General features: G+C 35.8%; 1 protein-coding gene and 1 non-coding gene across 3 annotated transcripts in view; one reads left to right on the top strand and one right to left on the bottom strand.

Annotated features, from left to right (window-relative positions):
• The window catches only part of FNIP1 (folliculin interacting protein 1), a 118,175-nt gene that overhangs the window by 19,803 nt on the left and 71,800 nt on the right, over window positions 1-26,572 (bottom strand). For both annotated transcript variants that reach the window (XM_065918162.1, XM_065918163.1), the window contains 4 exons: window positions 25,650-25,851; window positions 21,569-21,654; window positions 3,083-3,229; window positions 2,040-2,209 (listed from right to left, as the gene is read on the bottom strand). In XM_065918162.1, the coding sequence (XP_065774234.1) occupies window positions 2,040-2,209; window positions 3,083-3,229; window positions 21,569-21,654; window positions 25,650-25,851 (605 nt within the window). The remainder of the gene's footprint in view (window positions 1-2,039; window positions 2,210-3,082; window positions 3,230-21,568; window positions 21,655-25,649; window positions 25,852-26,572) is intronic.
• On the top strand, window positions 14,940-15,045 carry LOC136156749 (U6 spliceosomal RNA). Its single transcript, XR_010661232.1, has one exon. It is a non-coding gene; the product is annotated as a U6 spliceosomal RNA (small nuclear RNA).

Genomic DNA, 26,572 nt, shown 5'->3' with positions numbered 1-26,572 from the left:
AGACTGTATTAACATGATACATTTTCTTCTCTAGCTAAGACACTGGCTCTAGCACCACAATGCCGCTGTTCAAACTACTCCCAAGGTTTCCACTAACAAGCAAATAAATTCAAACTGCTTTGGCATGGTGAGTCTTTCATGACTGGTTTCACTTTACTTTTCCAGGTTTATCTTCTGATAATTACCTTTTCTCATCTTTATTCATCCAAAGTCCAAGTTAAAGTGGACTACTTAAACTGGACCCCTGAATACGCTCAGCACGTTTAACACCGAGACCCCTTCACTCATGCTATGTACTTTCACGTCCCTCTGAATCTGTCAGCCCAAAGTTTCCCACCCAAGCATCTTTCCTTGGACAAAAGTAAGCTTCTGTAATTGAACTCCCACTAAACTTTTAATTTCTTATAGCTCCTATCTGAATTATCCTTATTGTCCATATGTATTTTACCTACAGTATAAGACTGTCATTTCTTGAAGACATTCATCTTTATATCCTCCAATGCTCTTTGTACAGAGCCTTAGATATATTGTGCATTCAATAAATGACTGTGAAACTGAAAACAGATTTGAAATGTTCAAATTAAAAAAAAACTACTGAATTACTTGATTTGGAAAAAGGTTAAATTAAATATTCATACAATGAAATACTACTTAGCATTTAAAAAGAATGAACTAGTAATACATGTAATATAGGTGAATCTCAAAATAATTATGTTGAATGAAAGAATTCAGAGCAAAGAAAAACACTTAGTGTATGATTCCACTTATATAAAATTCTAGAAAATGCAAACTAATCTACAGTGATAGAAAGCAGACGAATGGCTGCCTGAGTATAAGGGACAGTGAACAGGCAGAGTAGGGAGGAAGTGATTACAAGGGGCATGAGGAAAACTTGTAATGATGAGTATGTTCACCATTATGATTTTGGTGATGGTTTCATATATATTTTGACATATATATCAAAACTTACAAAACTGTATACTTTATACATGTGTTTGGTGTATGCCAATTATTCCTTAATTTTGTAGAAAAAAGAAAAGGGAGGGAGGGAAGAAATAGAGTGGGAGTGAGGGAGAGAGGTTGATTGGTTATATGAATTAATAAGCCACATGACAATCTGCCTGGCAAGCTCACTCACCCTAACAACTAAGAGAATTTAAAGTTTCTACCAGGTCACCAAAATGTTCTCACTATGTTCTTCCACCATCACCAAACAGCAACAGAGTAACAGCAGGAATAACATCAACTACATATATTTACCGACCACTGTCCTAAATACTATACTCATGTTATCTCATTTACATTTCACATTATAAAGTATGTACTATTTATTTTATATATTTGTGGCCACTCCATACATCTTGTGGGATCTCAGTTCCCCAACTAGGGACTGAACCCAGATCGAGGCAGTGAAAGCACAGAATGCTAACCACTAAACCATTCCCTGTACTACTTATTATCCCTACTTTATAAACAGGGAAACTGATTCAAACATGGTATGCCTGACTCCCCAGCCTATGCTTAAATTTAAGCTCCAGGCTACACTGCCTTCCTAATGACTGTCAACTCATCAATTAAACCCTCTCTCCTGTTACCCATTTATTTAGTGGAGTGTGGAGCACTAAGGGAAACGTTTTCAAAATTTACTCAACAAAAGAAACAAACATGGTACAATGGAAAACTTGATGACTGCTTCTCAGCTAACCAGATTTATTCTAGAAATCACAGGTATCTTTGTTCCTTCATTCTTTCTAGGCAAGGTACTGAATACAAAAAATCCAGAAGCCCCCAAAATTAGTAGTAAATTCTGCTCCTTTTGTTGCAGTTGCAGGTCTGTATCCATAAAGAACAATACTATACTTAAGATGGGGATAAGACAATTTAGCAGTCATGAAACAACGAAGAAGTGCTTTAGAAAGAAAAGGGAAAAGAGAGCACTTAATTTTTCTCTATTTACTTTTGCTATGAAATAGTGACTCCAGACAGTTACACAGACGTCTAAGTCTAATGCATCACATAAAGGCTTTCAGAATACACACCCAGTTGTGCCCAGAGTGGATTGTACGGATGAGTCTTCGCCAACATGTCTACACTCTGAGAGGAATGTTTTTCTAAAAATATTTTTATAGGTGGTTGTCCATTTGGCATGACTGTTGGAACCCAGGCAAGATGATTGGTCAGAACTGCAGTAATGAGTGCTGGCAAGAATCTGAAAACAAAATGCATCCTATCAGATTCTAATATGCTTTCATAAAACCTCAAGCAAAAAGCAGTGACAGAATAAAGCAGAGAGGGTATATGGCCAATCATCATAAAAAAGGAAGGAATAGAGGAAAGGATAGGTATATCACCAAGATGAAAACAAAGTTAATAAAATTTTCTGTTGTACTAGTTAAAAAAGAAAAATCCTCAAAATAAAGATAGCATTCACAAGGAGCTATTTTGACTCATAATTAAAAAACAAAAATGCCATTTTATTTGAAAAACTATGGATTCTTTTCAGTGTTTATGAATCAACCAGTAGGTCTATACATTTCCCAATTACTGAAAAGGGAAAGGCAGGAAAATATTAAGAAAAGTTTAGAGAATATAAACATTTAAATTACTCATCTAGAGTCTAAGAATTTGATAAATGATTAGAAGAAAGCAATATGATAAAGTACCATACTAAAAACATTATTATTGGAATTCTGGCACTTATCTATATATTTGTTAAGTTATTTTCTATAGAATGAAACTGCATATGTAGATATAATTATGAAAAATGAGAAGCCTCACACAGTTCCGTAAAATGTCAGGAGTTTTAATTTAATACACAAAGACATTTTTACTGTTTCTCATTCATAAGGTTCTTTGGCCTTCTTCCGTATCTTTTAATTATATTAATTACCTTATATAATTCTGTCTTGCTCATTAATAATATGAAAATTTCCAAAGGCAATGATTAACTTTCATTTTTGTAACTGAACTTGATCACAATCTAGATATCTAATTATTATAAATAACAGCTAGGACAGTTAAGATAGCTTGGATGAATGGATAGATGGAAGAAAGGGAGGATGGGAGGGAACGAGGGCCATACTGATTTTTTGAAGCATTTTCCATTAGAAAAGTGAACTCCTTCATGAATCGATGGCAAAGCTGGTTCTTTTCTGGAGTCCCCGACATCATTGTAAGCCAGACAGGCTCTCCAATTCGTGGCATTGTATAAAGATTACAAATTGTTGTTCTAAAAAAGAGGAAAACACATTATAAAACTCAGTTCCCGGAATTACACTCTTAATGTTGCTGGCTCCCACATAGGTTATTAAAAGCTTTGGAAAAAGAGGTAATGAATGAATCAAGTCTTTCCTTCTTTGTCCTCAGCATAGTACCAAGGGAAAGGGGGAACATGAACTCAAAATGTTTTGGTCCTGGAACTGGCTCTGTCTGCAAAGACTGTGTGCCTTTGGATAAATTATTGTCCTATCTTAAGCATCAGTTACCCTTACCTGTAAAATGAAAGGAAAGGACTAGATAATTTCTAGACCCTTTCCAGTTCTACATTTCTAAGGTATAAGCTATACTTACATATATATTACAAATAATCAACAACATAGAAAATTATTTTAAATGGACTAACAGCTTACCGATAATACCCACTCAGAACAATAGTTATCAGAATCATTTTGTTGCCTGTGCTGAGACTCCTCAGTAAAATTCTGAGGGAGGATGAGGATACTATGAATAAATGTATATATTATGACTGCCTCTCAATTTTCTGAAGTTTTCTCTTGAATCCACACAAAAGAGGATTACTACACAATTAAGATAGTGCTTTACTGGCTGTCTCTTGCATTTACTTAGATAATAGCTAGCCTTGTGACCTGCACTCTTTACTAAAGGCTTTAAAGAATACCTTTAAGACGGCAATTCCTTTTTTTTTTTTACATTAATATCTGTTTGGTAAAGCACTATAGTCACCAGGATAAGCAACTCCCACAAAGTTGGGGTTTAAGAAACTAGTCAATCTCATGCGAAGCCACAGAATGGTATCTGACTTTCTACTTTCTCAAATGGTCCTCTCTAACAGAACTTTTAGCACTAATGGGTATGTTATATTATCTGTGCTATCCCAACATGGTAGCCACTAGCCAGTCATATGTGATTACAGAATAACTAAAATGTGGTCAATGTAACTGTGGAATTAATTGGATTTTAAATTTTATTTTGTTGCAATTAAATTAGTTTACATAGCCACAGGTGGCTAATGGTTATTAATGTATTAGTAAGGCTCTACAAGGTTCTCTGAGATTTCCACAAAGCTCCGATACCTACCTCAATATAATTTAAAATAACTAGGATTCTGGTGGCTTCCTTAGTGGCTCAGAGGTTGAAGTGTCTGCATGCAATGCAGGAGACCTGGGTTTGATCCCTGGGTCGGGAAGATCCCCTGGAGAAGGAAATGGCAACCTACTCCAGTATTCTTGCCTACAGAATCTCATGGACAGAGGAGCCTACTAGGCTACAGTCCATGGGGTCGCAAAGGGTTGGACATGACTTCACTTTCACTTTCAAAATTCACAAAAGAAAAAGAATTCTGTTCCTTGTTCAAGTTTTACTGAGTCTCAACCTAGTATGAACAAGATATATTACCATAAAGTGACAAATAGAGGTCACATTAATGAATTCTTGGTAGGGGACAAAATAACTGCTGAGAACTTAAAAATGTATGAATGGAAAATACTACAGGCATCCTATAGAGAGAAATATGAGGAGAATATAAATGAGGGACATGTGATAATGCTTATTTTTAAAAGACTATTACGGATATCCAGATAGGATAAAAAAATGAAAACAAATGTTTATCCACTTTCAGTTCTTATGCCCCAAATGAACACTACTTAATGATTTAAAAATCAAATGAATCACTACAACAAATAGAACTTTAGTGAATTTTACTGAAACTTTAGTGAAAATTAAAATTATAGATCTAATAAGATTCTAGAAGACAAAACACAAGAGATGTTCACTGAAGTAGTAGGGTAGAGAAAGATGATGGATTATGGTGCTCATAATAGGGGACATATACAAAGAGAAGCTAATTTGCCCCAGTGATGCAAAGAGAGTCTAACTTTTCAAAAGTATGTCAGGAGTCATATAGGACTATAAACTGACAGACTAATTCAAGGTCCATAAATGGTTGGTGACCCCTACCTTCTACCCCATCTTCTTGCAGAATAACTAAAGATAGGAGAGCAGTGGCAGCAACTGACCTGCTCAGGGAAATGACATCCCCAAACCCTCCCTGATATTTGAATCTTTCATGGTACATAAATACATATACAGTAAATCTTGTAGTATTAAAATTTCATGGCAGAAGCAACAATTATGGGGGAAAAAAATGTTTAAATATGCTCCTTCAGGCAGTGAAAATGAAAAAACTTGAGTGACACTGCTCTAAAGTAAGGTTCTCCAATCTGTTCTCCCAACCTTTATTTTGGTTCCTCGCTCTCAATTCTTAATGGGCAACCAACATTTTGATACTAATACACAGGTAAAGCCTCCAAGGAGAGAGGGACATAAAGACAGAAACATGCACACAAAGGACTCCAGAGGAAATAGAAAGTAATATATTCAGAAAAAGAGAAGAAAAATACAAAAGAAAAAAATACAGACGATCAATTCAGGAGTGTCAATTTCTAACAAAATTAGCTCAAGAGAGAAAATAGAGGAAAATAAATTATCAGCAAAACTAATTTACCAAAGCTGAAAGACAGTGCTAAAACCACACTGAAAGCCTAAAGGAACAAAGATCAAGTATGAATTCATGGCAGGAGATAAATATGTCCTACAATTGATAAATCACGAAATAGCTGCATTAAGTATACTGTTTAATAATATGGAGGTAAATAACAAAAGAAATACTTAAGAGTTAAAAGAGGATGCTCTTCAGAAAAAGAATGGCAATAGGAGAAGTAGGATAGGGTTCATTTACTTTTCATTATTAGAACTGTCAGTACATAATTTTTGTTTCTTAACCATGTGAATGCCCTTTTTGATTAAATAAATGAACAAGCTGATCAACTCATTTTTCAGAAGTTTCTTTAGAATAACAGTGTCTACCATTAGGTTGGTGCAAACATAACTGTGATTTTGGACCGTGAATTTTAAATTATAAGCAGGCTCAAACACATCTTTATTAATCAAAACAGGAACCATTGCAATCAATACATTTTTGCCAATGAGAACTAAGTTTATTTATTCCTATAATGTAAAAATCCACATTTCAGGATTCAACGGACACTTGGAAAGCATTTTCTGCCTTCTGCTGGTTGTGGAAGCATTTTCTCTGCAAAAAGTTGTCGAGATGATTGAAGAACTGGTTGTTAGTTGGCGAGAGGTCAGGTGAAAATGGCAGATGAGGCAAAACTTTGTAGTCCAGTTCATTCAACTTTTCAAGTGCTGGCTGTGCAATGTGGAGGTGGGCGTTGTCATGGAAAAGAACTGAGTCCATTTTGTTGACCAAAGCCGGCTATAGGCACTGCACTTTTTAGTGCATCTCATATCTGCTGAGCATGCTTCTCAGACATAACGGTTTCACTCAGATTCGTAAAGCTATACTGTTTCAGAGCAGCAGCAGACCCCCAAACGCTGACCATGACCTGTTCTGGTGTAAGCTGGACTTTGGGAAGTGCTCTGGAGCTTCTTCTAGGTCCAACCACCGAGCTGGTCATCACGTAAAATCCACTTTTCATCACACGTCACACCTGATCAAGAAATGGTTTGCTGCTGTTGTGTAGAATTAGAGAAGACAACACTTCAAACTGATAATTTTTTTGATTTGCAGTCAGTTCATGAGGCACCCATTTATCGAACTTTTTTCACCTTTCCAATTTGCCTCAAATGCCAAATGACATAACATAGTCGACGCTGAGTTCTTCAGCAACTTCTCGTGTAGTTTAAGCGGATCAGCTTCGATGATTCTATCAGTTGGTCACTGCCAACTTCTGATGGTTGGCCACTATGCTCCCTATCTTCAAGGCTCTCATCTCCTTTGCAAAACTTCTTGAACCACCGCTGCACTGTACATTCATTAGCAATTCCTGGGCCAAATGAGTTGTTGATGTTGTGAGTTCTCTCCACTACTTTATGACTTATTCTGATCTCAAATAAGAAAATCCCTCAAAATTGCTTTTTGTCTAACATCATTTCCCTAGTCTAAAATAAATATAAAATAAACAGCAAGTAAAAAGTTTATTAGCAAAAAATAAGAATAAAGAAATGCACATTAAAATGATATATTATATAACCACATTTATTTAAGAATGTACTCCAATACCAAATAGTAAAGTTCAACAATGCAAAACAGCAATTGCTTTCGTACCAACCTAATACAAGTCTACACCAGAGTCATATTGTTAACACTAGCATAGCAAGTCTCTGAGGACATTCTCTTTAGTGTTTTGTTATTTAAAAATATGCACCATGACCTTGAAGTGTATCAAGTGCTGCTGCTGCTGCTAAGTCGCTTCAGTCGTGTCTGATTCTGTGGGACCCCATAGACGGCAGCCCACCAGGCTCCCCCATCCCTAGGATTCTCCAGGCAAGAACACTGGAGCGGGTTGGCATTTCCTTCCCCAATGCATGAAAGTGAAAAGTGAAAGTGAAGTTGCTCAGTCATGTCCAACTCTTAGCGACCTCATGGACTGCAGCCTACCAGGTTCCTCCATCCATGGGATTTTCCAGGCAAGAGTACTGGAGTGGGGTGCCATTGCCTTCTCCGGTAGCAAGTGAAAAGAAGCCAAAAAAATTATACATTACAGCTCTCACTACACAAAATTCTGTGCTATCATTAACAACCTAGAAATAATAGTACTTGCTCTCTAGCCCCTTTAATGATTATTCCCTACCAATGAATGGTAAGAAAAGTAAGTATTTTCAGTCATCTGACCCTTTACTTTTCTTCATCTGTCCCTAGAGAATGAAAAATTCTCTTTGCTTGGAAGGGAACTATGACATGATTTAGTTTTCATTGATACACATAAACTCTTAAGTAAAAATCCAAGGACTTCAATGTATACATATGTCTGATTCACCTGCTGTACAGCAGAAAATAGCCTAACACTATAAAGCAACTATACTCCAATTAAAATTAAAAAAAAAAAAATCCAAGGACTTCAACTCTGCCAGGCAGCAATGCTAACATAGTTCTCAATTCTTTAGCTTACAGGACTTCCATACACATGTGCATCTTCCATACACATGTGCATCATTTCCTTTCTCTTCCTTCTCGACTACCCAAAGTTCATTAATCATCTCATTTCAAATAAACACATACTTTAAAATGCTTCTCATTATTGATAGCAATGATCTATGAAGTCAACAGAAACACTGAATTAATGAAAAATGAATCACTGTTCATGAGGAAAACACAGGGTCAGGTTCCTGTGAGCCACTGGTCACAACACTTTTGTCAGTCTATCAGTATATAATCTTGCTTGATGTGAGTTTTTGTTTAAAGACACTTTATTTAATATTCTGTTAATTCATTACTAATGAATTCACAGGCAACAGCACTATGATGCATGCCTTGAAAAAGCTTATCTAACACAAACTTTCTTGTAAGGCACATCATAATGTTCTTGCATTTATGAACGTTAGCTAGCTTTCGGCACTATGTTTGCGGACCATTTTTTTAAAAAATACAAATTTATTTATTTTAATTGAAGGCTAATTACTTTACAATATTGTAGTGGTTTTGCCATACAGATTGACATGAATCTGCCATCATTGTACATGTGTTCCCCATCCTGAACTCCCTCACACCTCCCTTCCCATCCCATCCCTCTGGGTCATCCCAGTGCACCAGCCCCGAGCACCCTGTCTCATCCATCGAACCTGGACTAGCGATCCATTTCACATATGATAATATACATGTTTCAATGCCATTCTCCCAAATCAGCCCACCCTCGCCCTCTCCCACAGAGTCCAAAAGACTGTTCTATTCATCTGTGTCTCTTTTGCTGTCTTGCATAGAGTTATTGTTACCATCTTTCTAAATTCCATATATATGCATTAGTATACTGTGTTGGTGTTTTTCTTTCTGGCTTACTTCACTCTGTATAATAGGCTCCAGTTTCATCCACCTCATTAAAACTGATTCAAATGTATTATTTTCAATGGCTGAGTAATATCCCATTCTGTATATGTACCACAGCTTTCTTACCCATTTGTCTGCTGATAGACATCTAGGTTGCTTCCACGTCCTGGCTATTATAAACAGTGCTGTGGTGAACATTGGGGTATACGTGTTTCTTTCAATTCTGGTTTCCTCGGTGTGTATGCCCAGCAGTGGGATTGCTGGGTTATATGGCAGTTCTATTTCCAGTTTTTTAAGGAATCTCCACACTGCTCTCCATAGTGGTTGTAATAGTTTGCATTCCCACCAACAGTGTAAGAGGGTTCCCTTTTCTCCACACCCTCTCTAGCATTTATTGCTTGTAGACTTTTGGATAACAGTCATTCTGACTGGCGTGAAATGTTACCTCACTGTGGTTTTGATTTGCATTTCTCTGTTAATGAGAGATGTTGAGCATCTTTTCATGTGTTTGTTGGCCATCTGTATGCCTTCTTTGGAGAAATGTCTCTTTAGTTCTTTGGCCCATTTTTTGATTGGGTCATTTATTTTTCTCGAATTGAGCTGCAGAAGTTGCTTGTTTATTTTTGAGATTAATGCTTTGTCTGTTGCTTCGTTTTTGATTATTTTCTCCCATTCTGAAGGCTGTCTTTTCACCTTGCTTATAGTTTCCTTTGTTATGCAAAAGCTTTTAAGTTTCATTAGGTCCCATTGGTTTATTTTTACTTTTATTTCCAATACTCTGGGAGGTGGGTCATAGAGAATCCTGCTGTGATTTATGTCAGAGAGTCTTTTGTCTATGTTTTCCTCTAGGAGTTTTATAGTTTCTGGCCTTACATTTAGCTCTTTAATCCATTTTGAGTTTATTTTTGTGTATGGTGTTAGAAAGTGTTCTAGTTTCATTCTTTCACAAGTGGTTGACCAGTTTTCCCAGCACCACTTGTTAAAGAGGTTGTCTTTTCTCCATTGTATATTCTTTCCTCATTTGTCGAAGAAAAGGTGTCCACAGGTGTATGGATTTACCTCTGGGCTTTCTATTTTGTTCCAGTGATCTATGTTTCTGTCTTTGTGCCAGTACCATACTGTCTTGATGACTGCAGCTTTGTAGTAGAGCCTGAAGTCAGGCAGGTTGATTCCTCCAGGTCCATTCTTCTTTCTCAAGATTGTTCAGCTATTCAAGGTTTTTTTGTATTTCAAATTTCACAATGTGTAAATTGTGAAGTTATTTGCTCTAGTTCTCTGAAAAATACCATTGGTAGCTTGATATGGACTGCACTGAATCTATAGATTGCTTTGGGTAGTATACTCATTTTCATTATGTGGATTCTTCCAATTCATGAACATGGTATATTTCTCCATCTATTTGTGTCCTCTTTGATTTCTTTTATCAGTGTTTTATAGTTTTCTATATATAGGTCTTTTGCTTCTTTACGTAGATATATTCCTAAGTATTTTATTCTTTTAATTGCAATGGTGAATGGGATTGTTTCCTTAATTTCTTTCTGCTTTCTCATTGTTAGTGTGTAGGAATGCAAGGGATTTCTGCATGTTAATTTTATATCCTGCAGCTTTACTATATTCATTGATTAGCTCTATTAATTTTCTGGTGGCATCTTTAGGGTTTTCTATGTAGAGGATCATGTCATCTGCAAACAATGAGAGTTTTAATTCTTCTTTTCCAATCTGGATTCCTTTTATTTTTCTGCTCCGATTGCTGTGGTCAAAACTTCCAAAACTATGTTGAATAGTAGTGGTGAGAGTGGGTACCCCTGTCTTGTTCCTGATGTTAGGGGAAATGCTTTCAATTTTCCACCATTGAGGATAATGTTTGCTGTGGGTTTGTCATATATAGTTTTTATTATGTTGAGGTATGTTCCTTCTATTTCTTCTTTGTGGAGGGTTTTTATCATAAATGGATGCTGAATTTTGTCAAAGGCTTTTTCTGCATCTATTGAGATAATCATATGGTTTTTATCTTTCAATTTGTTAATGTGGTGTATTACATTGATTGATTTGCAGATATTGAAGAATCCCTGCATCCCTGGGATAAAGCCCACTTGGTCACAATGTATTATCTTTTTAATATGTTGTTGGATTCTGTTTGCTAGAATTTTGTTAAGGATTTTTGTATCTATGTTCATCGGTGATATTGGCCTGTAGTTTTCTTTTTTTGTGGCATCTTTGTCTGGTTTTGGTATTAGGGTGATGGTGGCCTCATAGGATGAGTTTGGAAGTTTCCCTTCCTCTGCAATATTCTGGAAGAGTTTGAGCTTAGCTCCGCTCTAAACTTTTGGTAGAATCCAGCTGTGAAGCCGTCTGGTCCTGGGCTTTTGTTTGCTGGAAGTCCTGGGCTTTTGTTTGCTGGGAGATTTCTGATTACAGTTTTGATTTCCGTGCTTGTGATGGATCTGTTAAGATTTTGTATTTCTTCCTGGTTCAGTTTTGGAAAGTTGTACTTCTCTAAGAATTTGTCCATTTCTTCCAAGTTGTCCATTTTATTGGCATATAGTTGCTCATGATCCTTTGTATTTCTATGTTATCTGTTGTGATTTCTCCATTTTCATTTCTAATTTCGTTGATTTGATTCTTCTCCCTTTGTTTCTGGATGAGTCTGGCTAATGGTTTGTCAATTTTATTTATCTTCTCAGAGAAACAGCTTTTGGCTTTGTTGATTTTTGCTATGGTCTCTTTTGTTTCTTTTGCATTTATTTCTGCCCTAATTTTTAAGATTTCTTTCCTTCTACTAACCCTAGGATTCTTCATTTCTTCCTTTTCTAGTTGCTTCAGGTGTAGCGTTAGGTTATTTGGACCATATTTTTTTAAAGTGAAGTATAGCTGATTTACAAAGTTGTATTAGTTTCTGGTACACAGTAAAGTGATTCCTAGATATATATATACATATAGACCTATCCATCTACATATGTATATATACATATTCTTTTCCACTCTGATTTATCACACAATACTGAATATACTTTCATGTGCTATAACAGTAGGACTGTGCTGTTTATCTACCAGTTTTCATATAGTAGTGTGTATCCACTAATCCGAAACTCCCAATTTCATCCTTCTCCTCTACCTTTCCTCTTTGGTAAGTGTAAGTTTGTTTTCTGTCCATGAATTTGTTTCTGTTTTGTAAACAAGTTCATTTGTGACATATTTTAGATTCTACATATAAGTGTTATCACATGATATTTGCCTTTCTCTTTCTGACTAACTTCACTTAGTATGATAATCTCTAGGCTCATTCATGTTGCTGCAAATGGCATTACTTCGTTCTTTTTTTCTTTACTGAGTAGTATTCCACTGTGTATATATACCACACCTTCTTTATCCATTCATCTATCTATGGACATTTAGATGTTTCTCTTCTTTGGCTACTGTAAATAGTGATGCTGTCAACAGTGGGGTGCATGTATCTTTTAAAATTAGAATTTTCTCTGGATATACACCCACAAGTGGGATTGCTGATCATATGGCAACTCAATTTTCAGTTTTTTAAGGAATCTTCATACTGTTCTCCATAGCAGCTGCACCAATATAAATTCCCACCAACAGTGCAGGAGGGTTCCCTTTTCTCCACATCTTCTCCAGTATTTATTAAAAGCCTCTTAAATGATGGCCATTCTGACCAGTGTGAGGTAGTAACTCACTGTCATTTCGATTTGCATTTCTCTAATAATTAATGATGTTAAGCATCTTTTCATGTGTTTCTTGGCTGTGCATCTTTTTTGGAAAACTGTCTTTGGGGCCAATTTTAATTGCAAAATCACTTTAAAAAGGGGGGGGGTGCAAAACACTTTTTAAAAAGCAGCACTAAATAGACCATGAAAAGTACACTTGTTTATAAAACTAAAAGCTGAAACAAGGAAGAGTACTCCAAAGAAGATATACAACCAACCAAAAAACACATGAAAAGGTGCTGAACATCACTCATTATTAGAGAAATGCAAATCAAAACTACAATGAGGTATTATCACCTCACATCGGTTAGAATGGCCATCATCAAAAAATCTACAAACAACAAATCATTTGAGATGATATGGAGAAAAGGGGACCTTACTGCACTCTTGGTGGAAATATAACTGACACCGCCACTACGGAGAACAGGATGGAGGTTCCTTACGGAGCTAGGAATAAAACTACCATATGACCCAGCAAACCTACTACTGGGAATATACCATATTCAAAAAGATACATGGACCCCAATATTCACTGCAGCACTATTTACAACAGCAAGGACACAGAAGCAATACAGAAGTCCACTGACAGAGGAACAGATAAAGAAGTTCGGGTACATATATATAATAGAATATTACACAGCCATAAACAGGACCAAAATTGGGTCATTTTTGTGATGTGAATGAACCCAGAGTCTGTAAACAGAGTGAAGCAAGTCAGAAAGAGAAAATGAAATACCATATATTAATGCATATGGAATAAAAAAAAAATGGTACTGATGAACCTATATGCAGGGCAGGAACAGACACAGACATAGAAAACAGACTCGCGGACACAGAACAGGGAAGGAGAGGGTGGGATGAATTGAGAGAGTAGCACAGATATAAATACACTACCATGTGTAAACAGATAGCTAGTGAGAAGCTGCTGTAGAGAACTCAGCTCAGGGTTCTATGATGACCTAGAGGAGAAGGATGGGTGGGTGGAGAGACTCAGAAGGGAGGAGACATATGTATACTTGTATTTTATTCACTTTGCTGTACAGTACACACCAACACAACACTGTAAAGCAATTACACTCCAATTAAAATAAACAATTAAAAATAAGGGAGAATACTGTCCTATTTGACTTCATCTGGAAATGTGTGTGTCATAGCACTCAAAATTTTCACTGCTCTGCACATGTCCACAAATGATCATATAATCACTATAAGTATATTTTAGGTTTATAAATAAATTTCAGCAAGCAGACTAATTCACAAATACAGAATCTGTAAATAATGAGAATCAACTGTACATATTAAAAGTACATCTACAGATAGATTGCTTAAAAAAAACTATGTTTTATAAACTATTTTAAAAATATTATAAGAATGTTTAACTGATATCATGTAGTCATTCAGATTTGCATGGACTGAAGTAAAATAATCAGACTAATACAAAAAGGAAAATATACAATCAGGACAGACATTTACAATGGTTTTCTGCTTTTTTTCTTTTTGTTTGTTTTGTTGCCTGTACTGTGCAGCATGCGGAATCTGTGCTCCCTGAGCAGGGATCGAACCCAAGCCCTTGGCAGTGAGAGCATAGAGACCTAACCCACTGGAATGGCTAGGGAATTTCCTACAATGATTTTATAATAACTCATACAGGTTGTAAATTCCAGGCAATGTTAAAATTTTAAGGGGAAGCAATTCATACTACTTTACATCACAACAATTATCTTGTAGGTATTTAATTCAAAAATTCATTAATCAAAATGCTGAGTTTAACCTAAGAGCAAAATCAGTATTCTACCAGGAATGAGTCTCATGACAATATTTACTATTGTATATACCTCAGCTGGATCTTTGATGACAGTGCTTCCTCAGAGCTCAAAAACAGACTCTTGGCCTTTTGCCACAAAGTTTGTGACTAAAGAAAAGAAACTAATCCAATAATGTAACATACAGCTCAAAGTACAAGGGCAATGATTCAATGCTGGGTAAAATCGCAAAATGTGAATGTAAAAAACAAACAAACAACAACAACAACAAAAAAAAAACGGCAGGATTCTTTTTGGCAATAAGCAAAAAGAATTGTTCAAAACATATAGCAATCCCACTCCAAAGTCAACGAAACATTGAATTAAATCATATTCATGCTCATTTGACAGCACATATAATAAAACTGAAACAATACAGAGAAGATTAGCAAGGCCACCTGCCCAAGATGACACACAAATTCATGAAACATTCCATATTTAAAAAAAAACAATAAAAAATCAAGTTCATACTATCCAAAGCAATCTACATATTTAATGCACCCCTAACAAAATTCCAATCACATTTTTCACAAAAATAGAAGAGACAATCCTAAAACTTGTATGGAACCACATAAAACCCTGAAAAGTCAAAGCAATCTTGAGAAAGAAGAACTGAGGTGAAAGCAACATGCTCCTGGTTTAAAACTGTATGACAAAGCTATAATAATCAAACAGTATACTACTGGAATAAAAACAGAAACAAATCAGTGGAACAGAACAGAGAGCCCAGAGATAAACTCTTGCATATATATGGTCAATTAATCTATGACAGAGGAGCCAAAAACATAGCTTGGAGATAGGACAACCTCTTCAATAAATGGTTCTCAGAAAACTAGACAAGCACATATAAAAGAAGGACCGGACCTTTATCTTATACCACAAACAAAAATCAATTCAAAATGGGCTAAAGACTTAAACTCAAGACCTGAAATCATAAAGCCCCTAAAAGAAAACAAAAGAGGTAAACTCCTTGACATCCATCTTGGCAATAATTAAAGATAACAAACCTTTACATGTACGTACTTAAGAGAGCACTGACATATGTAAGCTGTAAGGAAGGAGAGGGACTTGAATGAAGGCAGTCAAAAGGTACTACAAACTTCCAGTTATAAGATAAATAAGAAGTAAGGATATAAATGTACAAAATTAATATAATTACCACTGCTGTATGTCATATATGAAAGCTGTTACGAGTAAATTCTGAGTTCTCATCACAAGAAAAATATTTTTTTAAAAGTTCTTTAATTTTTTATCTATAGGAGATGATGGATGTTCACTAAACTTGCTGTGATAATATCTCATGATGTGCATGCATGCATGTCACCAAGTCATGTCCAACTCTTGGCAACCCCATGCACTGCGGCCCACCAGGCTCCTCTGTCCATGGGATTTCCCAGGCAAGAATACTGGAGTTCGTTGCCATTTCCTTCTCCAGGGGATCTTCCCACCCCAAGGATCAAACCCATGACTCCTGCTTGGCAGATGGATTCTTTACCACTGAGGCACAGGGGAAGCCATGAAACTCTTATTAGAGGAAAATAAAGGCATAACACTCTTTGACATATATCACAGCAATACCTTTTACAATCTGTCTCCTACAGTAAGACTAATAAAAGCAAAAATAAACAAATGGGATCTAATCAAATTCAAAAGCTTTTGCACAGCAAAAGAAACCATAACAAAATGAAAAGACAATCCATAGAAAGGGAGAAAATATTTGCAACAGTGTGACCCACCTGGGATTAATCTTCAAAATTTACAAACAGCTCATGTAGCTCTACGTCAAGAAACAAAGTGAAAGTCAAAGTGCGAGTTGCTCAGTCGTGTCCAACTCTTTGCGACACCATGGACTGCACAGTCCATGGAATTCTCCAGACCAGAATACTGTAGTGGTAGCCTTTCCCTTCTCCAGGGGATCTTCCCAACTCAGGGACTGAACCCAGGTCTCCCACATTGCAGGCAGATTCTTTATCTGCTGAGCCATAAGGGAAGCCCAAGAATACTGGAGTGGGTAGCCTATCCCTTCTCCAGTGGATTCTTCCCAACCCATGAACTGAACTGGGGTCTCCTGCACTGCAGGTAGATTCTTTACCAACTGAACTATCAGGGAAGCCCTATGGAAAAAAAAACAAACAATCCAGTCAAAAAATAGGCAGAAGACCTAAATAGCCATTTTGCCAAAGAAGTCATACAGACGGTCAAATATTTTAAGAAAAGATGCTCAACTCTGCTAATTATTAGAGAAATGCAAATGAAAACTACAATGAGGTATCACCTCAAACCAACCAGGATAGTCTACAAACAATAAATGCTGAAGACAGTGAGGAGGAAAGGGAACCCTCCTACACTTTTGGTACAAATGTAACTGGTGGAGCCACTATTGAGAACAGTACAGGGGTTCATTAAGAAACTAAACACAGAGCTACTATATGACCCAGCAATCTCATTCCTGGGCATATATCTGGAAAAAAACATGGTTGAAAAGGATACATGGACCCCAATATTCAGAGCAGCGCTATTTACAATAGCCAAGATATGGAAGCAACCTAAATGTCCATCAACAGAGGAATGGATAAAGACAAGGCAGTAAATACAGACAATGGATATTACTCAGCCATTAAAATGAATGAAATAGTGCCATTTGCAACAATATGAATGGATGTGGAGATTAACATACTAAGTGAAGTAAGTCAGACTGACAAAGACAAATATCATATATCACATCACTTATTTGTGGAATCTAAAAGAAAATGATACGAATGAACTCATTTACAAAACAGAAACAGACTCACAGACTTAGAGAATGAACTTATGTGCTACTGCATAGCACAGGGAATTCTGCTCAATACCCTATAACAACCTAAGTGGGCAAAGAGCTTAAAAAGGAATAGATACATGTATATCTATAACTGAATCATTTTTCTGTTCACCTGAAATTAACAACTTTACTCCATTATAGAATAAAAATTAAAAAAAAAGAAAGGTATGTGGAAAATTTCCAAATACTTAAGATTTCAAAAATATATTTTTAAATGTAACAAAGAAGAAGTCTCAAGAGAAATTTTAAAATTTTTGAATTAAACTTTCACTCAATACAACAAAACCTGTGGAATCCAGCAAAAGCAGTGTTTAGGGGGAAATTTATAGCACTGAATGCATATGTTAGAGAAAAAGATAATTTGAAAGCAATAATCCAAGGTTTAATTTCAGGAAACTAGAGAAAGATGAAAAATATAAAACTAAAGCAAACAGGAAAAAGTAAATAAAAATCAGATTAAAAATTATTGAAATTAAAGACAGAAATCAATAGATTAAAAATCAACAAAACGAAACCTGGTTCTTTGAAATGATGAAAGGTTCTTTGAAAATTTATAAATTTCTATCCAAGATAACCTAGTAAAAAAGAGAAATGACACAAATCACTAATATTAGAAATAAAAGAGGTCCATCACTACTAACCTATGGACATCAAAAGTATAATTAAGAAATAATATGAACAACTCTACGCTTCCAAATTTGATTATTTAGATGAACTAGAACAATTCCTTGAAAGATACAAGCTACCAAAACTCACACAAGAAGAAACAGATAACCTGAAGAGTCCTATACCTATTTTTACAATTGAATCAATAATTAATAATATGTCAGCAAGCCAGGAATCAAGAGTGAACTTCTTCAATTTGATAGATAGTGTAAGAAACTTAACTTCATATTTAATGGTGAAAAAGTTGAAGCTTTTTCATTCAGATCTGGTATAAAGTAAGGACGAACCTTCTCATCACTGCTTTTCTACATCATACTGGAAGCCCTTGCTAATCCAGTAGCAAGAAAAAGAAATAAGAGGTAAACAGATTGGGATGGAAGACACAAATCTGTCTCTATTCACACATAAGCACTTACGCAGAAAATTTAAAAGTGACAAAAATCTCCTAGAATTAATAAGCAGTTATAACAAGGCTGCATAATTAATATACAAAAGTCAATTGATTTCTTATATATCATCAATGAACAGTTGAAATTTGAAATTATAAACAAGATATCATTAATATTAACAACCAAAAAACCACCCTGAGATATTTATGTATAAATTTTTAAATGTATAAGATTTACAGGAGGAAAATCATAAAACTCTGATTAAAGAAATCAAAGAAGATACAAATAAACAGCAAGCTATCTCATGTTAATGGACAGGAAGTATTACTATTGGTAAGATGTCAAGTTTTCCCAATCTACAGTTTCAATGCAATCTCAATCAAAATCCCAATAAATTATTTTGTAAATATAAACAAACTGATGTGTTGGACATTAGATAAAGTGTGGACAGGCAAATGATCCAGAAGGGTCAACACAACACTGAAGGAAAAGAACAAATGTGAGGACTCATATAAACTGATTTTAAGAGTCATTATAAAGTTACATTAATCAGGACAGCATGGTACTGCTGAAAGAACAGACAAATAGGTCAATAAAACAAACAGAAAGCTCAAAAATAGAGCCCCTGAAATATACTCAATTGATACCTGATAAAGGAATAAATAGATGGGGAAACAGTGGAACCAGTGTCAGACTTTATTTTTTTGCATTCCAAAATCATTGCAGATGGTGATTGCAGTCATGAAATTAGCACCACGCTCTAACCAACTGAGCTAACCGGCCACCTGCAGTCATGAAATTAAAAGACGCTTACTCCTTGGAAGGAGTTATGACCAACCTAGATAGCATATTCAAAAGCAGAGACATTACATTGCCAACAAAGGCTCATCTAGTCAAGGCTCTGATTTTTCCAGTGGTCATGTATGAATGTGAGAGTTGGACTGTGAAGAAAGCTGAGCACTGAAGAATTGATGCTTTTGAACTGTGGTGTTGGAGAAGACTCTTGAGAGTCCCTTGGACTGCAAGGAGATCCAACCAGTTCATCCTAGAGGAGATCAGTCCTGGGTGTTCATTGGAAGGACTGATGCTGAAGCTGAAACTCCAGTACTTTGGCCACCTCATGCGAAGAGTTGACTCACTGGAAAAGACCCTGATGCTGGGAGGGATTGGGGGCAGGAGGAGAAGGGGACGACAGAGGATGAGATGGCTGGATGGCATCACCAACTCCGTGGACATGAGTTTGAGTAAACTCCGGGAGTTGGTGATGGACAGGAAGGCCTAGTGTGCTGTGATTCATGGGGTCGCAAAGAGTCGGACATGACTGAGCGACTGAACTGAACTAAACTGAAAGGAGTAAAAGCAATAGAAAGCAAAGACAGTCTTTTCAACAAATGATGCTGGAACAAGTGGACATTCATATGCAAAAATATGCACCTAGACAAAGACCTTGTAGCTTTCACAAAAGATAAAAATGGATCATAGACCTAAATTGTAAATGCAAAATCATAATACTTCTAGAGCGCAACATGGTTGAAAACTTAATGATCTTATGTTTTATTTTATCTTAAGTTAAAGATTCTAAAAAATGGCTGAAGCAATGAAATCTCTCCTTTGAGAGAGGTTTAAAAGAGGACACCAGATTTACTTTCACTGAGGTTTAACACAAAAAGAGAAAAATGAAGAATATGAAAGAATCAAAGTTGAAAGCAAGTGAGTTCTCTTATTGTCAAATTTAATAAATAAATACATGACTTCCTAGCCATTTCCATCAAAAAAAAGTATATACATGACATGTCTATAGTTTCACAGTAGCAATCTGGCAGTATCACAGGCTAAAACAGCCTTTTACTTCAAAATGCAGTAACTCATATTTAAACAAACAACCCAGAAGATCCCTGACCCAGTAAGGTGTCATACAAGATGAGCCAATGAACAAAAGTGAGGTACATAGACTACTGGAGATAATAAACCTTAGGTGGTACACAGATACATATCTTAAATTTTAATTATTATGAACTCATCTTATAGCTTACTTATCATAGCACAGGATGTTGATTTCCCATTTAGGGTGACAATGCAGAAGGTTTCATTTTGAAACACATTTTTTTAGGTAGCAAAACAGGGTCAATTTAGACCTGGCAATACCATAAACATCAGCTACGAATGACTTCTGAAAATCACTGATACGGGCTACATGTGGCATACAAACAGCGGTCACATCGGTGTTGGGCATGCTGCTGAGTGCTTCACACGCCTCATCTTATTCTATCTTTACAGCAATCTATTCCATCATTTCTAAACTGAATTCACAGATTTTATGCTAGAAAACTAAGGGTCAAAAAAAGTGCTAAAAAACCCGCCCAAGGTCATCAAGGGTAATAAAAGGCAGAGCCACAGGTCTGTCTGTCAGATACCAAGGCCTTGAGTTCTTGCCCTACGTGTTATACTACTTTTCTAGTGTAAAGGAGATAAGACTGAGAACATAAGAGGACAAAGTAAAACTGAAGTGAATCTCTGAGACAGAAACATATCAGTCACTTAGTGTGATTCCCAACATAAGGTCATATGCAACATGTTTCCTTGCCATAACTACAGTGCAGTTACAGCACTTGCTTGAGCTTCAGGGACCAAGCTTTGTTGTGCCAGAAAATACTGCTAGAGAAAGGATTAAGCAACAAAGTTATATGGAACATCAAAGTTCATACTCCTTATATCCATGTATATTTTTGTATTCCATGTATCTAAGAATGTGTGATTACCGTCACTTAACCAGTCCCTACCATCTAGGAGCCCAACAAAGGACAAAGCACATTTCTGTTAAAACAAGGGTCTCTTCTGGTTATATGTGCTTGTTTAGTGATCCAAAGCTAGCAACCATACTACAGACTCCTCCCAAGTGTGCTTGAATTCCAAGCACTTTTAATATTTAATAAAAAAGGAATCAGTGGCCTACTGAATTACATCCTCATTTGACTATGGGACAGAGAAGTTTAAAGAATTATATTTTATCAGAGTAAGTAAAGAAAATAAGTAAATTTTCCAGTGTATACCACGAAACAATTCTATATTATGAAAGGCTGGAGAAAATGTACCTGAATTCATTTAGTGCATCAACTATTCGATTATATGCCAAACTCCTCTGACTGGCATCAGCTGATCTCCGGCTCATTTTCATAGCCTTGAAAGCAATCAAATAGTTAATTTTATAGTGACCATGGGCAAAATATGGGGGAATAAAGTAAAAGACAAAACCACATATTTCTATAACATTCTACCTACCTACCTACATATACTAGATACGTATAAAGAAGGCACACATATTTCTAGTTGCTTGTTTTTGCACTTTTGGTCATTAATGAGTATAATAAAATACAAATTTTTCTGATGTTAGGGATCTTAATTGAAAGAGAATGTCAAAACACAAAGAAACTGATGTTGACAGTTTCTGAGTTACATAAAACTTTTCTCCCAAACAGACCATAAAATGCTAACTCAGTAACAACTCCTGAGTTTCACTAATAATCCATACATAGTGGTTCTGTTAAGTAAATCCTTTTTTTAAATCTAAAACATAAATATTCTACTGAAAGATATCTCAAGTTATTAGTAATATTTGCTTTCTTAAAAAGATATTTAGCCAAGGTTGTCTACTTCAGGTAGACAAAAAGAAGATCAGGATTAGAATACGGTTATCAGAAAGAACTTCGGAATTTTTAAAACTTTTTCAAAGAGAATGTAATTCTACATTACTTATGTAATTACACATTAATTTTTTAAATGTTCAAATATATATTTAAGAGGTTAGACTACTTCAGGCCAGAATCATTCATGTACATACCAAAGCTTCATAAGGTAAAAGTGACAATTTTTGCTTTCACAAACTGTTGAGAGACTCCTAATATATAAAGAAGCAAATATTCTTTGGCTAGAATTGAGCAATATTCTTCCTGAACTTTATGAACAGTAAAAAAATTTTAACTACATTATAGATCTCAAAAGGTAGTGCAGACTTTGAAATAACTCCCACAGTGCTCAGAAACAGAATCTATAGTTTTTCATTTAAAATATAAAAATAAGTGATAATTTGAAAATAGCCCTAGAACATAACTTATGTAGGTATGTCAATGTTTACTATATTCTAGGATTAATTAACTATAGAATAAGTTCTATTCATTTATATCAAAGTATTCTCTCAGCTCTTTCAGTTTTATAAAGAAATGAACTGCTAAACATGAACAAATATACAACTGCAATGTGCCCTTTCGGGTGAGGAATGAACAAAGCATTAAAACATTTAAAAAGTAACCTCTAACGTTCTGTATTGCTTGAATATTTCAAGTTTTATACAAAGTTTAAACACTTTTCCCTGTAACCGAAATGTCAGTTCAGCCATAGCTTAATATTCTGTGAAGTGACTTTGTCAACAACTGACTACAAAAAACACATCCGCAAACTGAAGAAAATGTCATGAGTGTTGAACTTCTGAAAAACGAAATAGACTTTACTCATTACTCACTAAAAAGGTATTGCTAATGATCTATTTGTCTTTTAATAGATTTAGTGTGAATAACTATCACTGTGCCTTCTTTAGAGGCACATGATCCTTAGGCACTGAGTTACTGAAATGCACCCTCTGCTTTCTAGACCACTCTAATTGCTCCTGCATCTCAAGTTTCTTTTACTAGTCTCTTTCAAACATGTTTCCATAATAACCTTCTTAGAGCACAATTTGAAGACAGTCAAACAAAGTCAAAAATTCTTGCAAGCATTCTAGACTCTCTGTGATCTTATCCACATTAACTCTGTTAGCCATACCACCTGTTACTACTCTTTGTATTCTTTCCTTTCTGCATTCTGTCACAGGGAATAAGAAATTTAGTTATATTCAATGATTCAACTTATAGGAATCTCGTAAAACATAATCTGGAAAATTCACCAAGATGTTAACTGAAGTGTAGCTATAGCTGAGAAAAAGCAGATATGGCCTAACTAAAAAGTTACTTAAATGGAGGAAAGCCACTAAAATATATTTAAGAACCATTTATAATGAGAAATATACATGTTAACAAGGATGAATTTTTCAAAACAGGCACGTAATAAAAACAATATGAACACAGCACAGTCCCAATCAAGTAAAATACAATATGCATAGAAAAGGTCTGATTAAGAGTTTCAGCAAAATGTTAATGAGTTATCTTTGGGTGACAAAGATAGCAATTTTGCCTGTTACTCTGCTGTATCCATTTTTCAAAGCATCATGTTTAAAAAAATTCTACAACTCCTTTAAGATGCAGTCCAAATGAAACATCTTCCCAGTAGGAAGTCATTTTTCTTCCCTATGAACTCCTAAAAAACTTCGCTTTTCCTTCTTTTTTATTTACTCTTATGTTCTATCTTATAGTCACAATTTTCTTTACATCAATTTATTACATGCACTATCAGCAGTATTTGACACAACTGATCACTCCTACCTTCTTAGACCACTTTCTTCACCAGGCTTACCCCAAAAGTACTCTCTCTTGTTTTTCCTTGTACTTAAATGGGAAATCCTCAGTCTCCCTGACTAATTCTCAGCTCCTCCAACTTTAACTACTGAAATGCTCCACAAATCAGGATCTCCTCTCCCTCTTAATCAGCTTCTTAGATTAAAATACCATCTATATACTGATGGGGCTTCCCTGGTGGCTCAGAGGTTAAAGCGTCTGCCTCCAATGTGGGAGACCTGGGTTCGATCCCTGGGTTGGGAGGATCCCCTGGAGAAGGAAATGGTAACCCACTCCAGTATTCTTGCCTGGAGAATCCCATGGACGAAGGAGCCTCGTAGGCTACAGTCCAAGGGGTCGCAAAGAGTCGGACACAACTGAGCGACTTCACTTTTACTTTCACTTTCACTTATATACTGATGACTGCTCATCCTGGACCCTAAACTCTAGACTCACAATTACTTGGATGTCCAGGAGGCATCACAAACAAACTCCTGATCTTCTTCCACCAAACCTGTTCCATTTGTAGTTTTCCCATTTTAGTTCTGGCAATTCTATCCATCTTACTGCTCAGAAGAAAAATCCCAGTTCATCTCCATGATTCTTTCTTTTGCAGCTCCAACTCAGTTCATCAACTAATTTCATTAGCTCTATTTTCAAATATATCCAGAATCTAACCATTTCTTACCAATTCCATCATGAAACTGGTTTGACTACCCATCATCTCTCACTTTAATTATATTTCAATAGCCTTGTAACTGATCCCAAAGCATCCAACTTTACCCCTAGAAAATCTCTTCTCCACCAGAAGTAAGAGTGAGTCTCATGAATCACATCATTTTCCTGCTCAAAACACTCCCATGCCTTCCTATCTTTCTTAAGTGTATATGTCCATGCTCGTACAATGGTATCCTGTATGGCCCTACATGATTTAGTCCTACTTCTAACCTAGCCGTTTTGGCCTCCTTACTCCTCCCTACTGATGCCCAAGCATCAGGCTTACTCCTTTGCCTCTACCTGTAAAATTCTTGTCTCAGATGGTTATACCTAATCTCCTCTGTATCTCTGGGTCATATGTGACTTTATCAGGAGCATTCTTGACTATCCTATAAAAATTTGTAATCCTCCATCCAGCACTCCATAAAAACCTTTCTTTTATTTTTCTTCATAGTACTTATTACCATCTAAAATCTTATACATTCATTTGTTTATTTGCTGCCCCATGATCTAGAGTGTTGCTTTTTTTCACTCTTATCCTCAGTTGCTAGAAGAGGCCTGTCACATTATAGGCCCTCAAATATTTATTTATTGAATGGATAAATGACCTTAGATCTTTTTTAAGGCAATAAGCTCCTTAAAAAGAGCTAAAGTCAGTATGATATGGCAGCCTAGATGGGAGGGGAATTTTGGAGGAGAATGGATACATACACGTATGGCTGAATCCCTTTGCTGTTCACCTGAAATTATCACAGCATTGTTAATCGGCTATACCCCATACAAAATAAAAAGTTTAATTAAAAAAAAAAAAAGAACTGAAGTCTACTTTGCATCTCCCAGGTCACTTTGTAGGGTACCTGCACAGAGTCTGTTAATTTTTCTGCCAAATGAATAAAGACAAGGCTTAAGTAAGAGAATAAGATTCAAAGGAAAATAAAAAATAAAAACAATCCATAAACACGGTTATGCTTACCTGTTCTATTGCACTCTTTAATTTGTTCATGTGGCTTTCAAACAGAGGAAAATGTGAAAAAAAGAATTCATTAAATTTGTTACTTTCATCTTCATCTTTGGATAATGAAAAGATTACCCCAATTGCAATCTTCTTTTTCCTCACAATTCCTGGGTTAGGGCCACAGCTTTCATCTGACAGATTAAAGCTTTCTTCTATAGACCTTAAAAATAAATGTGTTTTTTTATTTTAAAAATATGAAAATGATTAAATTCACAATTCGATCTCCTTAGTAATTAAATGTAGGCAAGCTAAAGGTCTTGCAGTGTTTTATCACATAAATCTAAAAATTCATATCAATTATGTGTATCTTAGAGAAATATATTGGCTATTCCTTTATATTCATATTTTTTAATAGAGTCAGATTGGGAACATTTTTGTTCAATTATGAAAACAGTGACAGACTTCACTTTTTGGGGGCTCCAAAATCACTGCAGATGGTGACTGTAGCCATGAAATTAAAAGACGCTTGCTCCTTGGAAGAACAGTTATGACCAACCTAGACAGCATATTAAAAAGCAGAGACATTATTTTGCCACCAACGGTCCATCTAGTCAAAGCTGTGGTTTTTCCAGTAGTCGTGTATGGATGTGAGAGTTGGACTATAAAGAAAGCTGAGCACCAAAGATATGATGTTTTTGAACTGTGGTGTTGGGGAAGACTCTTGAGAGTCGCTTGGACTGCAGGAAGATCAAACCAGTCCATCCTAAAGGAGATCAGTCCTGAATAGTCACTGGAAGGACTGATGATGATGCTGAAACTGCAATACTTTGGCCAGCTGATGCAAAGAACTGACTCAATGGGAAAGACCCTAACGCTGGGAAAGATTGAAGGCGGAAGGAAAAGGGGGTGACAGAAGATGATATGGTTGGATGGCATCACCG

The sequence above is a fragment of the Muntiacus reevesi genome, chromosome 1 (assembly GCF_963930625.1).
Source record: "Muntiacus reevesi chromosome 1, mMunRee1.1, whole genome shotgun sequence".
Lineage (NCBI taxonomy): Eukaryota > Metazoa > Chordata > Mammalia > Artiodactyla > Cervidae > Muntiacus > Muntiacus reevesi.
Note: the sequence above shows the minus strand (reverse complement) of the source record. Positions and strands in the feature narration are given on the sequence as shown.